General features: G+C 31.9%; 1 protein-coding gene across 1 annotated transcript in view; it reads left to right on the top strand.

Annotated features, from left to right (window-relative positions):
* Positions 1-17,517, top strand: part of LOC125070897 (hemicentin-2) — a 220,935-nt gene that overhangs the window by 189,927 nt on the left and 13,491 nt on the right. The window contains exons 2-6 of the mRNA XM_047680904.1: positions 2,870-3,002; positions 6,825-7,033; positions 14,764-14,874; positions 15,558-15,761; positions 17,132-17,283. Of these exons, the coding sequence (XP_047536860.1) occupies positions 2,870-3,002; positions 6,825-7,033; positions 14,764-14,874; positions 15,558-15,761; positions 17,132-17,283 (809 nt within the window). The remainder of the gene's footprint in view (positions 1-2,869; positions 3,003-6,824; positions 7,034-14,763; positions 14,875-15,557; positions 15,762-17,131; positions 17,284-17,517) is intronic.

The raw sequence follows: 17,517 nt of genomic DNA, 5'->3' as shown, positions 1-17,517 counted from the left end.
GTGACGTGATCGTTCAACGATATCAAATCTCCAAATTTAAAAAATACTAGCTTCTATGCAAGGTTCATCCGCGTTAAGCATCAAGTATCACTCTGCTCAGTCCACGTAGGGATTTTTTTAAGATATAGTTATGTGGACGGGCATATGGTCCACCTGCTGGTAAGTTGTCACCAACCTTGGGAACTAAAATGTTATATTCCTTGTGCCTATAGTTACATTGGTTCACTCACCGTTCAAACCGGAACACGACAATACTAAGTTGTTGCTGTTTGGCGTTAGAATATGTCATTAGAATCGGTATCTAGACGGGCTTGCACAAAGCCCTACCACCAAGTAGAGGATTGCAGCATGATGTTATATTATAACCCTTTTTAAATAATTTGCTTACTAAAATTTTAAAATTACTCTCTGTCATACAACGCCCATACTTTTTTTCACAGAAATTTCCTTATAGAACGTGGGAGCACTAAGAAAGGATTTTACAAAATTAATCTAAAAGGGTGTTAATAATCTCTCAGGGATATTAAATGGAGAATGTAAATTTGTTCGTAAATTCTTCATTTCTGATGTTAGAAATAAATAAATCGATGGCTTCTGCTTATGAGCAAAATACAGCCGTACAGCGTTTTTTGGAAATCCTATAAAAGCTTTAAAAATGAATCAAGGTTCTTTTGAAGTTCTCCCCTTTTTGAAGTTAGAAATATGGAAATTGGTCATTATGCTTCTGTTGGCTTGTATGCTTCTGTGCAATATATTTTACTACAGCATTTTAGCGTCTTTTTTTCACATGAGCGATAAACATAATATATACGAATTTGTGTTATCATTTATCGAATTAAATACATGGACTGAAATATTTAGCCATCTGATTATTGATATTAAAAGATATTTTTTTTAATCTGTATTTTAATTGATAAAATTTAGTAAATGAGTTTAAAAAGATTGAAACTATTTATTTTTGGTTTATCATTTCTGAATGATAAATAAGTAAATTGATTGAAGACTTTTTTTGTTAGGAAGGTTACACAAATTATTCGTGTGATCGAGGTTAAATGAAGTATGATAAAAAATCATTATATTCCTAAATTATGTTTAACCGACGGGATATTCCATCGGGTAAACAGCTAATAAATATATATATTTTTTTAAATCGAACTAGTAGAATCTCCCCAACCAAACAAACTCATAACCTTCATAATATTAGTATAGATATAATATTGGTATATATCGTCGTTTAGTGAGGTGAAGCCGAAGAACAAACATAAAAAAATAAAATAAGAAACGAATGTTTGAGTTTCTTCGAAGTCGGTCAACAAATTGTAAGACCATTACGAGTGAAAACTACATCTTGAAATACACTCAGGATATGGACAGTACACTCGACGTCCGGAAATTAATAGCGTTTCCTGCAGCATCGTGTACCAATAGCAAGGGAATATACGTCGAAAATGTTATCCCAGTTCTACAAATGGTCAGTTGGATTGAATTTTGGATGTTTGGCTGTTAACAGCGATCCATTGTTAAATATTGGTTGAGCGTTGATAATTTTAGATTATTTTTTTCGCAATTTCTTTGACTAATGATCAATTGTGGCTGATTGTGATATACTTTATACAAACTCTTTTGAGTAAGCACCACCCACTAATCATATATTCTGTTGCTATACCCTAATAACATGATGTTCTCTGTTGAAGGGCAAATGAACCAGTGCAACTGCGGGCACAAGGGATCAGTTCACATGAGTTGATTTCTTACAGTGCTAATATTTATGAGCGGTAATGACCACTTACCTTCTGACTGTCAACTAATTAGATATGAAAACAAACTATTCTTACGAAACTTGTTTTTATTTGTGCTTCTATAGAGTTTTTATATAATATTTATGCAAATTTTTAATTGTAATTGCCACTGAAACTCAGCGTCGGAAGTTTTTCTATTCAAGTACTCAGTGGTTCTTGTGCATCTCAAATTTTATTATTTTTGTTTTTGGCTCTGAAGCAAATTTGTCTTTTTATTTCTGACAAACATTTTTTTTCTATAAACCAAATAACTTGATTATTATGTTTTCAGTGGCTTTTTAAGACTTAATTACTTAATTTAATGTGATGATTTGACCGTGAATATTTTGAGGTTACTTAATAATACATTGCTGACAAAAATCTAAAGTTTTCAATAATCTGACTGGAGCTGATATTAAACAAATTCAAAGTCAGAAGATTGTCCGAGTAAATAAAACTTTTGACGACGTTTTCTTACACTTTTAAAACCTTATAATTAATAGCCTGGTCGAGTAATGCCTTTCAAACTTGACGCAAAAGATACATTTTTTTCTATCCGAGTTATTCAGCTAAAACTTAAACAATAGATTTTCAAAGGTAACCAAAATTTTTGTCGATATTTTTCGAACATTTTTAAAGACATCATTTAATTAATAGCCTGGACATGCAATGAATTCTAAAACCTAACCCAAAAGAAACAACAATTTTCCATTACGTGAATTCACTGTTGCATAAATTAAAGCGATCCTAGTAACAGATACTCCAGCTTTCCACTATATTTTCTCATCCTATCCGGGCCGGGTAACGGGACAGATAACCGGACAGCAAGAAGCGGATATCCGTTACCACCGGCTTTACTTAACCCGACTATTTGTTTTTTAGTTGCATTGCAATCGTTATATTTTGATCAAATATTATTACAATTGGATTCTAGTATAACTGGATCTCAATTGCCTTTTTTAATTTCATTGATTGGTTTACTTGTGTACTTGTTTTCTGTGTCATTGTTTTTTAAAATAAAGCAAAACCATAGAGTAGAGATATTACTCGCTTAAAATTTCGTCAATTTTTATTTCTTTTTTTCTTTCCAGCGCCGTTGACGCAAGTGGTAGCGGTGGCAGGGGAACCGGTCTACTTACCTTGTGATGTGGCCACGCAGGACGAAGATGACGCAGTACTTCTAGTTCTCTGGTACAGAGAAGATTTAGGCACGCCTATTTACAGGTATGTAATGATCACAGCCATAATATATACGACTGCGTAGGTTTGGTAATATAAATTATTAATAAAATCTTTAAAATGAGGTATTACTCGCTGCTCATGCAGCTAGGTGACAAATTATGCCTGGAAAGCAGTTTATAATAAATCGTACCTTTTAACTATAAGATAGATAGAAAAAAAAGTTTTTTCAAAAATATAGCTTCGAAATTGTAACTATAGTTCAGTCTAAGAGTCGAACTACTAGAGAACAAAATATTTACACCCCATTGGTCAATACAAGCAGCAAGAGACAAGCGAGGTGAATCCGGCATGTAAGACAATCCTAAGAAATTATTTGCCCAATGAAAATCACTCACATTAACCAATGAGCAAACAAGGGCAATTTCCCCTAGGAGCTCGTTTCGTGAAATGGACTTTAGTATTATCTCTTGTAATTGTTTCCTTATATTATACACGATTTCTGACATCCTTAATTAGGTTTAAAGAAGTTTATTTCCAAAAAGAACAAAGTTCGCTTACAAAGGAAATTTTAAAATTACAACTACAATTAATATATTACAAACAATAACAGTAGTGATATTAAACAAGATCAGTGAAATCCTCTAATATATGGGTTCTTAATCGTTTTTTAAATATATTTAGAGATTTCGAATTTACAACACTTAGAGGCAAAGAGTTATACAGCTACTTAATTCGTACTATAATGTAACTGTCGTAATTGTAAGTATATATTTTAAATAAGAATGGCAAATAAAAATGTCCTTATGTCTAATTTCAACAAGGTTTACTTCACGTGTGTACTCCACATGTGAATTTGCACAAATAACAACGCAAATAAAATAGGTATCGTCTCTCACTTGTTATTTTTTTTTTTACATGTCAAAGAAGTAAAATATAGAAAATATTTTCTTTGACCTTCCAAACTGGGTTAATAATGGCTTTTCAACGCTCGAAGCCGGTTGTTCTATAAACAAACGAAATTTTCATGTATGAATGACCTGTTCATTATATTTCCGTCTGTTTGGTATTTGGTCAAATGAAACAGTATTGAGTTAAATTACCTTATGTCTCAGTTCTACAAAGCCAGGGGAAATCTTATATATTAATAAGGTAAGCTGATTTTTGTGCCAGTGATTATGCGACGATAGATGCGTATAAAAATCGGTTAGGTCTCATTTTGAAGAGTTCCAGCCATATATGTGCAGAAAAATTAAAAGGACTCTACTAACGCCATCTAGTTCTACGTTCAGCAATTGACAGATTTTAACAATAAAAACTATGTTAGTTATGAAACACGTTATAATAAAAAACTTTACTGGAACATTCTAGAAGTTGTCATCTACTGGGTCACAATAATGACCACAAACGTATTATTAATACAACAAAGTTTACAAATCGTCAGTCGACCCAGAAAAAACACTTTCGCAGGGTTTGCCCTAACATTCGAAAGGAATTAAGTAGTATGTTATTTCATACTACGCTTTACGTGGCAGATGACATTTTGTTATTATTTAATTTGTCACGAGTTTTTCGAGTATTGTGTTACTCGAAGACATAAGTCGCGATTATTTTTGAGACACTTTTGTAATAATTTCATTGACATATATACATATTTTACTTGGTGGTAGGGCTTTGTGCAAGCCCGTCTGGGTAGGTACCACCCACTCATCAGATATTTTACCCCCAAATAACAGTACTCTGTATTGTTGTGTTTCGGCTAGAAAGGTGAGTGAGCCAGTGTAATCACAGGCACAAAGAACATAGCATCTTAGTTCCCGTGGTTGGTGGCGCATAGGTGATGTAAGGAATGGTTAATATTTCTTACAACGCCTTTGTCTATGGGCGGTGGTGACCACTTACTATCAGGTGGCCCATATGCTCGTCCGCCAACCAATGCCATAAAAAAATCTTACTTGGATATGCTTAAATTCACGTTTCAAGCACATTTTTAGTAATTGCCATGTACAGTTTTAGGAAAATTGGGAAACTCAGAAATTAAAAGGCAAAGAAAGAGCGCTCGGCGTAAGTACGTAAATACATAAACTGCAGCGGAGGATCCTACTTAGTAAATAGCTCTAAAACTCCGGTGGACCGACAGTACGAAGCCGTCAGTTGCTTGGCAACCTCTTATCAACTTGGTCAGATGAGGCGTGGTTGTGATAATATGTTTTCTTTGGCTTCCATTAGTTCGCCATTTTTTTGAGGAGGAAAGTTGAAGTAATATCACCTAGTTTCCGACTTCGCAGAATCAAAATATGGCATGGTATTCGTTTCTATAATAAGTTACCACAGTTGATTTTAACATAAGCTATGAATAAGAAAAAGGACATATTCCTCAATAGAAGATTATTTAAATGATAAAAAAGTGTGGACTTAGTGTTTTATATTTCCAGGTAGGATAAAGATAAATACAAATGTACTTTATCGACATGAACACTGTGATTAGAATCGTGGATAATAGTGACTACTGAGTTTCTTGCTGGCTTTTCTTTGTAGAGCCTACTTTGCAAGCCGAAAGTAGCTTTACATGTCATTCAAAACTGTAACATGACGATTTAAAAGGTCTTTTATGAGCCCATGACCTACTTGTATAAAGAAAAATTAGATTATAATTTCGTGAGATGTTTTTTGTTTCTACAAACATTGTATTGTGTTTTACTGCTATTCGTCAATTTCGTTGTATACACGATTCTATTGTTTCTTGTTTTTGTTTCGTAAATCCCACGTATTCATATCATATAAATGACGGGCCATCGCACCACTTACTATACCGCACTAGAGGCAGCGGAAGTGCGCAAGGTGCCACTGTGCGTCGCATATGTTCGGTTGGTCAACTTTGCCGCGCATTCTCGCGCCCCGTAGTTCCGTTGCCGCGGAATATTATATTGCAAGCAACTTTATAAAAATAAATATTTTACTGACTCTGCTGCAGTCGGCTGTGCTTCGACTAACATTATTTTAATTATTTTAAAATAATATATAATACTAATTACCATATTAAAAAACGACTTCCAAATATCTTCCTGAATATACTCTTGGAATAACAAGAAAAGTCATTTTTTTATATATAAAAATGTTACTTACAATGTCCATTCGGTTATTTTATTAGTCAAGACAAAGAGTTGTAGCCGACGAGTATATCGTGAATAATATAGCATGCAAAATAAAAAGCCCGAATTGAGTTTACTCTCTTTTTAATTCGGTTATAACCCTTTGATTAAGGATGTATTCATTTCAACGTCGAATTTTTTTAGTGACGGTGGCTCCAAAATATTGGGTGTCAAAGTTATATCAAATTTTTTACACGCTACATGAATATAATTATATTAAAATTTATATTTAAAAAAAAAATGTAAAGCGTAATATAAAATTAATAGTTCATCGACAACTTTATAAAATTTTCATAAAAATAATTCAATACTTGTTTAAAATAAGCCTAGAAAATAAAAATACTTATTTATTCGATATTACTAAGCCGATTACGGTAGCATATCATAAAAACAGCATAAGCGGCGAGACGGTGCCTCCAAATAAGATTTAGGCTAAAATAACTCTTGTGTAATATAATGTGAATTTATTCTTGATCAGTCTTCGGAAAATTGACTTACGTCTTTGTGGTTTATCTATAAATGTCGTAACAGATCACGTTATACACGTGATAAGTAAACCCTATGTAAATCTCTTCAGTATTTTCATAGATCCTTTTATACTTAAAGCTTATTTATAAATACTAATAAAAAGGGCTAGAAATCTGATCTATTTGAAAAACGAATACTTTTCGTTACATTCGAATTTAATTAAACGTTTAATTTGTTTTACTTGCAGCGTGGATGCCAGGGAAAAAGACTTCGGTGTAGCAGAGCGATGGTCAGATGAGAGCGTATTCGCGTCAAGAGCATACTTCTTACCTGAAAGAAGACCAGCAGAGCTCGGTGTTGATAGAGTTAGAGCAACTGATCAAGGAATATACCGATGTAGAGTAGACTTCAAACAAGCACAAACAAGAAATTCTAGAGTGAATCTCACTGTAATAGGTAAGTTTATGTAATACCTGTCTATGTATCTATACTAATATTATAATTGTGAAAGTAACTCTGTCTGCTACGCCGAGTTTAGTGCAATTTGGTATGAAGCAAGCTTGAACCCCAAGGGAGGCCACAGACTACTTTATACCTTATATCTGATGAACGACTCCTAAAACTCGAGTGAAATTTCAGGCGACAACTATGTCAAAAACATTACATTGTCATTTATATTTTGTAATTATACATCCATCCCACCTGAAGAAACATTAAATGATTACATTGCTTAATTCAAATTGCAAAATATATCGTAGAGATATTATTATAAAAATTTAAAGATATTACAATTTTATAGAGAAAACTTTTACAATTTCATAAAAGTCCCGATCCGGATCCAATTTGTTTTAAAAATGGATGAATCCAAATTGAAGTAAAATACACACGAGGCAGTAGCATGTAGGAGAAAATCAATAGCTAACGTAATTTGGGTTCGAAACGCTCGTATATCTTTTTGCTATGGTAATAAAGTCGAAAATGGTATAATTTAATTCGCCACAAATGATAGATATATTGCGGGAAACAACGATGCGATGGAAAAATTAACATGAAGCAAATCCAAAATCCGCTTTGTGCAAAAAAACGTGACTGACTCGGGGGGCTATTGACAATCTGAAACCTGACATTAATCCAGTGTTGAGGCGTGTAATGCGATAATAACTATGAGGCTATTTGTGAAGTGCTGTGGCTTCTGGAATAATGTCATATTAATAAGCCTTAATACTTGGATTAACACTTCATGCTGTAGTTGAAATATTAAATTTTAATTTAACAATATTCGTTGTATTTAAATTTCACACTATTAGGGACAGGTTCGAAAAGGCAATTTAAAACGTATATCATGTTTCAAATAGTTGCCAATTAATGTAAAGCTTTAATTAACTTGTAAAACAATAAAAATCCCGTAAAAATTTGTGCACATTTTGTGTACAGAATATGTTGCTGCTTTATGTGCAGTTTTAACATAACATAGAATTTTACAACATCAACCACTTCACGAGATTTTAAGTTTTAGTGAAAAGATCTTAACGGTTGAAATTCGTCAACATGAATAGGTTCTGCTTTTAAGAAATACTAAAAAGGATTTCGAATCAAAGAGGCAAGACGACGTCAATTGCACGCTTCAGCCTTTGTGAAGTTCATTTTAAAGTAACAAAATTCAAGCAAAATACCAAATAATATATTCAAGTATTCATACATATGGATCCCAAAAAGGCACTTCAAGAACCTCCCTTATGTATATCATCCAGAAGTGCACTCGACTCCAGCGAATAAGATTATTTAGAGCTGTCTGCACAATATTCCGACCAAGACACAAAGGCTTATAATTCAAACAGAAAATAACATAAATATACCAATTTATGTCTTTTTTTTTAATTTGTGTCATATTTTGTTCATGGAAAATACATTTTTGAAATTAAAAAAAAAATGTCACTGACCATTTAACATGCAATTAAACTTAATATTAATTTATCTGTAATGTAGGTATATTTTTCACTTTATTATGTTTTCTGTTTATATTAATTAAATTTTAAATAAAAATAGCTATAAAAACAATGAATTGGTATAAATTATGTCATGACATTATTTATGTGCTTAGATAATTGTTTAACTAAAAACAGGTTACATAGTTCGTAACTCCTTAAAGCTAATACAGGACAAACCCTAAAGCGTTTTAAAATGAACTAAAGAGAAAATGAATTTGTGGATATGTTTTTATCGCAGTACAGTTTATCTTTCTTCCCTTCTTTGGTAAAATGCCAAAAGTAGTTTCTTAGACTTCGTACCTAACAGGCGACACTTTTAGCTAGAATATTCTACGAAATTACCCTTGCCAAGCTATTTAAAACATGAGGAAAAAAAACTGAATTTACTGGGTCTGCTTTAAGCTGCATTCAGAGCTGGATTTAGACGAACCGAACTTTTGAAATATTCAAGTTAATGTAAGTTTTGCATTAAGGTTTTATGTGTTCAGCGAATGTTACAGGTTTTTTTTTGGGTTCATTTTATACCAAAATTTTACTGAAATTTAGTTATATAAGGTACTAATAATAATAATACGTGGGTTAATAATAGTTAGTATTAAGATACTAATAATAATTAATAATTGTCCATTGTTGTTGACTAATTCTTAAAATCTGAATATAATTTATTGAAGTTTGCTCTTCCAAACATTTCAGAATCTATGAATTGTTGAATTACGATATTATATGCGTTAAAATTTTAAAATAACACAATCGTGAACTGTAATAAGGCTGTACGAACCATTGACAATGTCCTAATATTTAGACACATACATCAAATCACAGTTAGTCGGTTGTCAAAGTATTAAGAATATCACTATAGTTGTATGTAAATTATTATTATCAGACTTCACAAAATCCAAATCGTGTTGTGCAGAAATGGACAAAGCCTCAGAAGAACTCTTCATATGAAGTAAAAAAGGTTGTGAATTATCTTTAAAATTGTATGTATGTATAAAGTATAACTGTATAGTTATATACATATATAAATTAACTAAGTTATTGTCACGATAAAAATGGAGCTTCTGTAGGTCGAACATTTGTCCACAACACAAGATCGTGAACAAATAATTCAGATCAGAACAGCCACTTCTAAGCTTACTAAGTGCTCATAATTTACATGCTTATTTTTATTTACATCGTTCTCAGCGCTATCTTAAATGCGACAATGAAACATTAATGCCTCTACGAAATACTCAGAGAAGTATTAAAGTAAACACGATGACAGGATTTGTTTAATAGATTTAGATCTGATCTATTTACTCGATAGAGATGCGCTTCTGGGTATTCGTATATGTTGATGATAAGGAGGAAGTCAATTTGGTTTTTATTGTTATTTGATGGCTCAGTTACATTATATTACATTAGCAGCCTGCAAATTTCCCACTGCTGGGCTAAGGCCTCCTCTCCCTTTGAGGAGAAGGTTTGGAGCATATTTCACCACGCTGCTCCAATGCGGGTTGGTGGAATACACATGTGAATTTCATTGAAATTAGACACATGCAGGTTTCCTAACGATGTTTTCCCTCACCGCTGAGCACGAGATGACTTATAAACACAAATTAAATACATGAAATTCAGTGGTTCTTGCCTGGGTTTAATTCCGAAATCATCGGTTAAGATGCACGCGTTCTAAAATGGTGGTGAAAATCAATCTGAACTAAAATATGCGAGATTTGTACTTGAGTAAAGTTTGTAATATTGAACTGGTTGGAAAGAAATTACCGTAAAAAAAAAACTACATATGAGACGAAATTCCGCCATCTTATCCTCATGACGAAAAATTGATTTTGCTCAGCAGCCTGACATTTACTCGCACAGACCATTCTTTTTTTAAATTTTATTGGACTTAAAACTAGAGCATTTTTTTTAAAGAAAATATTTTTAAAAATTCATATGTATGAAAGCAACACTGCATTATATTTTCCTTAAGAGAGAATGTCTGTTCGTGACTTGCGAATAGCCTGTTCAAGAAATGCAAACAAAGATCATTGTTACCGTCTCCATTTAAAATTATCTTGACTTTATTAGAAGCTAAGTTTAATTAAAGGTTCTAGAATTATTATTATTTTAATTTAAATTAACTATTTAAAAATACTTAAAGTTTCAACAATTTCTTAACATCTTGACAATATACATTATTAACGGTATTTTTACCATCCAAGAATATTTTTGCGTTATCGTTTCTACACAAGGTATTTAATTCAAGCTTTAAGTTAAGTTCTTTGAGCGTAGTTCTCAAAACACATTACCAAGCTATTATTTCTTAAAACTATCGTCTAATTTATATTAGTATTAAATAGAAAGAATATAGAGATATTTATTAAGAAGCCTTAATTACATACTTCGGTCTAGTCAGTCTATTAAGCGTAAAAAACTTATATAAGAGAGAGTGGGTTAAAACTTTTTCATTTTCTTTGTAATATAGTTTTGTGCAAACCCGTTCTGAGGAAGTACTACCAACTTAACACATATTCTACCGCCAAACAGCAATACTTAGTATCGCTATGTTCTGGTTTAAGGGTGAGTGATACCGAGCTACAGGGCCAAGGGACATAATTATCATCTCAGTTTCCAAGGTTGAAGAAGCATTAGCGAGGCATAATACCAATGTCATATAAATTGTGGGGACGAGTATTTTTCAGACTTCCTTCGTCAATATAATGGAAACATAAGTGTCTTTGTTTGAGAGAATTATTTTAAAAATATTACGATGTTCTTATAACAAAATTATTAGTATTCACCTTTGGCATGAATCTCACAATACACTTGCTGTACAAAAAATAACTTTAAAAATAACTAATTTCTAGTTCTATGAATTATAAATTAAATAAAAAATAAAACTGTCTTGACGTTCTGGATCCCACTTATGAAATTCATCTATATTATTTGTATAATCTTATTTTATTATTTCGTAAGAAGATATTGATGTGATTTATTCACCACTAGAGTCTGTTGAAACCATATCCCCGAGTAATATATCGCAAGAAGCACTACAAAAATTTACTCACCTTGAATACCCGGGATCTTGGATAAGATACTTCTAAACTTTATAACTTAAGCTTGTAATGAGAAATTTACTGCCGACTTATATTTAATACAACAGATAATTTTAATAAAAAAAATAAAGAAATTTAACTTAACTTTTTTCAATTATAACTTGTTTCAGTGATTTTATAATTTTATGTCTTCATATTTGTGAATGAGCCAAAGTAACTTCAGGCAGAAGGGGCATAATATTTTAGTTCCCATTAGCAGTTTAAGGAAAGATTAAGATTTCTTAAAACGCCAATATAATGGATGGTAACCATATACATATACCATCCAGAGACCCACTGCCCGTTCGCCTATTTATTTGACACTCGCTGATGCCCGCAACTCCGTTCGAGTGATTTTAAACCTCAAAAGTAGTGGTATTATGTGGTTGGCATTTCTGTGTATCTTTGAATCTGTCGTGGCATTGTAGTTCCTAAATGGATTATGATTTTTTTGATAGATCTTATTTGAGTGCTTTGCAATCGATAAAAATCAAACAACAAACAACCGAAAGTTTAAAATTTATAATTTAATCTTGTAATATTAAAAAGTTATGATGTATTTGTCTAACTGCACAGTGTCACGCGGTATTACACGTAGTGCCGTCGGGGATAAAAGCATAGATTTATTTGTAGTTGCGAACTCGCGACAGAGCCACCTAAAGCTAGCCGTGTGAACTGGACCCGCTTAAAAGTAAACGATTTTTTTTTTGGAATGAGGAGGAACCGGGGTATAAGCATAAAATCATCTGTGCCGTACCCGTTTATATTTATAGTATATTTATTTTCAAATGCAAAGGAAGATAACTCCAGTGAAACCCTTTAAAAAAAATTTAACCTCATCAGCCTTGGTTCTACAACATCATGATTTCAATAAAACAAACGCTATTTGTTACTCCAAGGTTACTACAGTATAAATCAGTTAAAACTGCATCCAAATCGGTTCAGCCGACTCCGAGATTAGGGGTAACAAACGAATAAATAAATAGACAAAAATTCTAAAAATCATATTAATATGATCTATTGCTTTAATGGATACCCTCAGTTCTATTTTTGCTATTATGTATATAGATATAGATGAGAAAAAAATCAAATCAATCAAAAAAAAATGAACAATTTTTTAAGAAATATAACGTTAAAACTAGTACAGAGAACTTCAAGTAACAAATCTAATTAAATCTTCATTCTTCTCTTCCTTTCCTTTAAAACTTGTGACTTGTTAACTTTTTCTTTTCTTATACCAGTTCACCTAGATCATTACCTACTTACTTTTCTATTTATTATTTTTTACTTAATATTTGAATGTTGATGATAATTAAATTCAATTTATGGTTAGTTTGTTGTTATGAGAATACCTCATACTCTAATATATTCTTAAACATCGAAGAAAATTACACTTGTTTATTTATACAATAAATTCCTCGTGAGTTTTTTAGGTTAGCAAATAATATATGAGCAGGTTAAATTTTTTTCATATTTGTTTTTGAATAATTGTAAGTTTGTCTTTTTTTGGATCAGAATTTGTGTTTATTGAGTGGTGTTGTTGTCTTAGTTTCGTGGAATTTGGTTTCTTCAGCTAGTCTAGGTATTTGGAAAGTTTGTTCATAATTTAGTCGTCTCTATTATGGATCACCATTTTGAGATTGTAATCCAGAATCTCCTTAGTTCTTGCCATTTGTGCTCTCTTCACGAGTCTTTCTTGTGTCTTTCGCGCAGTTGATTGAAGATTTCTTATGGTACATTTAATAACGATGACTACGATCGTATTAACGTGCCTATGACTCGTGTATTGCGAGGACATTGGATCCTTCTCCGTTGCCGTACCCTTGGTCCTGGAGAGATTTTTTCTGTGTTGTGTATGTATTAAGTACAGGAATCTTAGGCTGGGTCTTCGGGATCGCAATACTACTAGGCTTAAGACCTATTTTTCTGAGTAAAATGTTTAATGCTTATAAAAAAATAAAATAACTCCACGATACTGCTCCAATAGAGGTTATATATGTGGAAGATTTTCATTCAACTCGTACAAATTTTGTTTCAATGATTTTCAAATCAGGATGAATTGTCAACGCAAAATCAAGCACATGAATATGCTCGCCTGCGTTTGCACCTCCAATCTTTGTCTTAGTTTCACGTGATCTAGCCACATGGTATTCCCAGCTCCATATCACCTTGTGATAAATTCGAAATCGATCTCCTGAGTTTTCCTATGCTTATAAAAAAAACATTGGAATAAGTCTAAAGTGTATCAATTAAAGTTATTTTATACACCTGCACACAAATATCAACTATATTTCGAAACAACTGGATCAAATAATCTACGAATGTTACTAAAAGTCGTGGGACATTCACAGGCTCTTATATTTTGGTTTTAAACAAGTCCTAATATTTTTTAAATGATATGCATGCACATGCAGGTTTCCTCGCAATGTTTTCCTTCACCGTCGAACACGAGATGAATTATAAACACAAATTAATCACATGAAAACTCAGTGGTGCTTGCCTGGGTTTGAACCCGCAGTCATTGGTTAAAATGCACGTGTTCTAACCACTGGGCCATCTCGGCTCTGACAATTTTTTATTCGATGTATATTGTACTGTTAGTAAAAGGCGAAAATAATATCCTATCATACAAAAACTCTTTTCAAGAGAGAAGCCAGACGAGTTGGTTATTCTTTACAAGTATAATAGCTTTCAAATTCTAAATCCCTTTAAATGGGTGATTGAATTCACATTTAGCCAATTCCCCAAACTAATATGGCAACTTTCCAACTTAAGCGATGTAGGCTCCATACATAAACATACTTTAATATAATACTCGTTATGTAGTTCGCGCACCTTTTTATATGAAAAAAATAATAAATCTCTCCAAAAAGACAGCAATATCGCTATTGTTGTATTTGTTATTGTATTTCTTTTAATACTTTCATCGTCCTTGGTCGTTATTGCTGAAAGACGTAAGTTCGTTCGATTACAATTCAATAGTTATTATCTTATTTTTATAACTATCCAGATTAATGCTTCTAAATTTTATAGCAAAAAATTTAGTACGAAATCTTTTGACCATAATATCCATTTATTTAGTCGAATTTTAATTGAGAAATGTAATATATACTTTTTTCAACAGTACCACCGAACAAAATGGTTATCACTGATGACAAAGGCGACACAAAACAAGCAATTGTTGGACCTTACGTTGAAGGAGACACGTTTACGCTCAAATGTGACGTTTCTGGAGGTGAGTTAGAAATACGTATTAGACGTCCAGTTACTGTAAGGCTATTCAATGTATGTATGTTGATACTAATTGGTCGCTTCTAGCGTCGAGGGGTATAATTAATCAAACCAATCTAATTAAAGTCAAATTAGCTTACCATACTTTGATACGTGGATCAGAAACTGAAGGTAAAAATTGCTGTGGGTGTTTCATCTTCAAATATAAAACTAAAATAAAAATTAATGAATTATTGTATATAGTTTATTTTAATTAAAAGAATTGAAGTTGACTCTTTATGTTTTTATTATAATTTATCAAAACTAATAGTTAATCTGTAGTTTATCTTACTAATATAATAAATACGAAAGATGAGATGGGTGTTATTTTGTTACTCAATCACGCCACAACGACTGAATCGATATGAATGAAATTTGACACAAAGATAGTATATAATATATATAATAAATAAGATAGTATGGAATAGCACTTAAGACGTACCTAATACCTCTTCGACCCCCTAATCACACGCGCGTAAAGCTACGGTAACTTTTATATTATAATTTCGTCTGAATATAACGATAATGTACTTTTAAAAGACGATAATGTAGTGTTATCCAAAACATAGATAATAAATATATTTAATAGAGAGTATAACGGTAAGTACTAAAATGTCAATACATACCTAATTCAATATTATTATTCAGGTCGACCTAGGCCTTGGGTCAAGTGGTTCAGGAATGAATTGGAAACAGACACACCAGTGACGACGTTACAAGGGACCAGTGTTAGAGGTGTACTTCGAGTTGGACCTTTGACTCGAGCCGATGTCAGAGCAACCCTGACATGTCGAGCGTCAAACCATTTAAGAGCACATCCCATCGAAACAACTCTGACCTTAGATATGAACTGTGAGTGCATATTCAGTTGCTTGGAATAATGATTTCTTAGTCCAACTTTTGTTTGTAATAAAGATACAAAATATAATATGCTTAGATGGTTATTTAGCAATTTTATACAAATTTCGTGAAGCTTCAATGTCAGTTTTAAATAATTAATCGTATCTTTTATAGTTTGTGTATGATTTTAAATACTTTTATAAAATTGTATATCAAACGAAAATGTATTTAACATAACATGACTATTTCGAAACATCTCAAAATTGTAGGTATTTAGTAGAAATGATAATCAGTTTAATATTATTCTTTCTTTATAAATTATATTTACGCACGGTTTTTTTTTTGTTAAATATGTAATAAATAATAAATGCAATAATAGAAAAAGTGATTATAGATTCAGATCGTTTTGAAATTTCTAAGGATTTTCAAGTTTGTTTTTGATTTAGTTTCTGATAGAGTTTACTTAATATCGTTCGGAAAATTTGAAACATAACTAAGTTTGATAGTTATCGAAGTACTGTGTGAACTTTAAGTTCTTTGATATTAAATTCACTAAAATTAACATATCAAATACACTTGAATACTAAGCACATACTTGAAAACTGATTTTGAAATTCAGAAATTGATATTAAAACAATTTTAAACAAGATTTTTATTTTAGTAAATCACATACAATTTGATTGTTAAAATTGAACTTCTAGCTGATGTTTTAGACATTTAAAAGTTTTCTCAGTCTAGGATGACCTAAATATCCAACAGAGTTTCTTGAATCCTTTCCGTTCTGAGAGTGAAAACGACACCTGTCAACTTTACTCGTTAGAAAAGTAGTAAATGCTTTACCCGAGCAAGTATTGCAAGTTAGGTTGAAATTTATTTTATGCTGTTTAAAAATCACCATAGGCTAATATTGTTTATTTCTAAATCTTCGACTTTTGCTTTGACTACTTCAAATTCTATTTGTATTTAGGCTTTTGTTGTTATTAAATTTTATGACGGATTGTTAGATAAATACAAATTTGGTTCTAATTTGGATATTGTAAATTTTATGTTGTTAAAATTAACCAACTAATTTATTATGTCTTAAAATGCAAACTGAAGTTTAAGTATCGTTTACAATTTCAAATAATCAACATCACAACATAGAACAAATCATTAACCATCGATTTTAGATATTCAAATTCATTAAAAGGTTTTACGAACTCAAACCATTTAAATAACATCACCATACGTTAGTTCGATAACGGTAACTAATTCGATAGTGACATCATTGTAAAAATATTGGAAAAACGATGCCCTATAATAAATCTACCCTGTTCTCTATTCAAACAATTCAATTGATCTTCGATAAACTACATCAGATTATCAGAAAATTTTCCTTTCAGTCCCGCCTTTAAACGTTCACATACTTGGATCAAATCAGCCTCTATCAGCGAGTAGGAGATATGATCTACTCTGCCAAAGCTCTGGGTCACGTCCGCCCGCATCCATCACCTGGTGGAAGAATGGACACAGGATAAACAACGCTAAAGAAACGGTAAGAAGGTTGAATTTAATTTAAGCAATCACTTAATGTTTTCAAAAGCAAGGTTAGTTTGGTTGGATGTAGAATAATATTCGGAAATGTATACAATTTTAGATCCATCGACAAATATTATTACTCTCTGAACTACTATATACTTAATATTATTCTATCATACTATTCATACAACACGAAGCAGTTCTAAATTCAAAAAATACTTCTGGTTGGTCTTACGTAAATAATTTTACG

The sequence above is a fragment of the Vanessa atalanta genome, chromosome 18 (genome assembly GCF_905147765.1).
Source record: "Vanessa atalanta chromosome 18, ilVanAtal1.2, whole genome shotgun sequence".
Classification (NCBI taxonomy): Eukaryota; Metazoa; Arthropoda; class Insecta; order Lepidoptera; family Nymphalidae; genus Vanessa; species Vanessa atalanta.
This window is presented reverse-complemented; position numbering and strand designations above follow the sequence as displayed.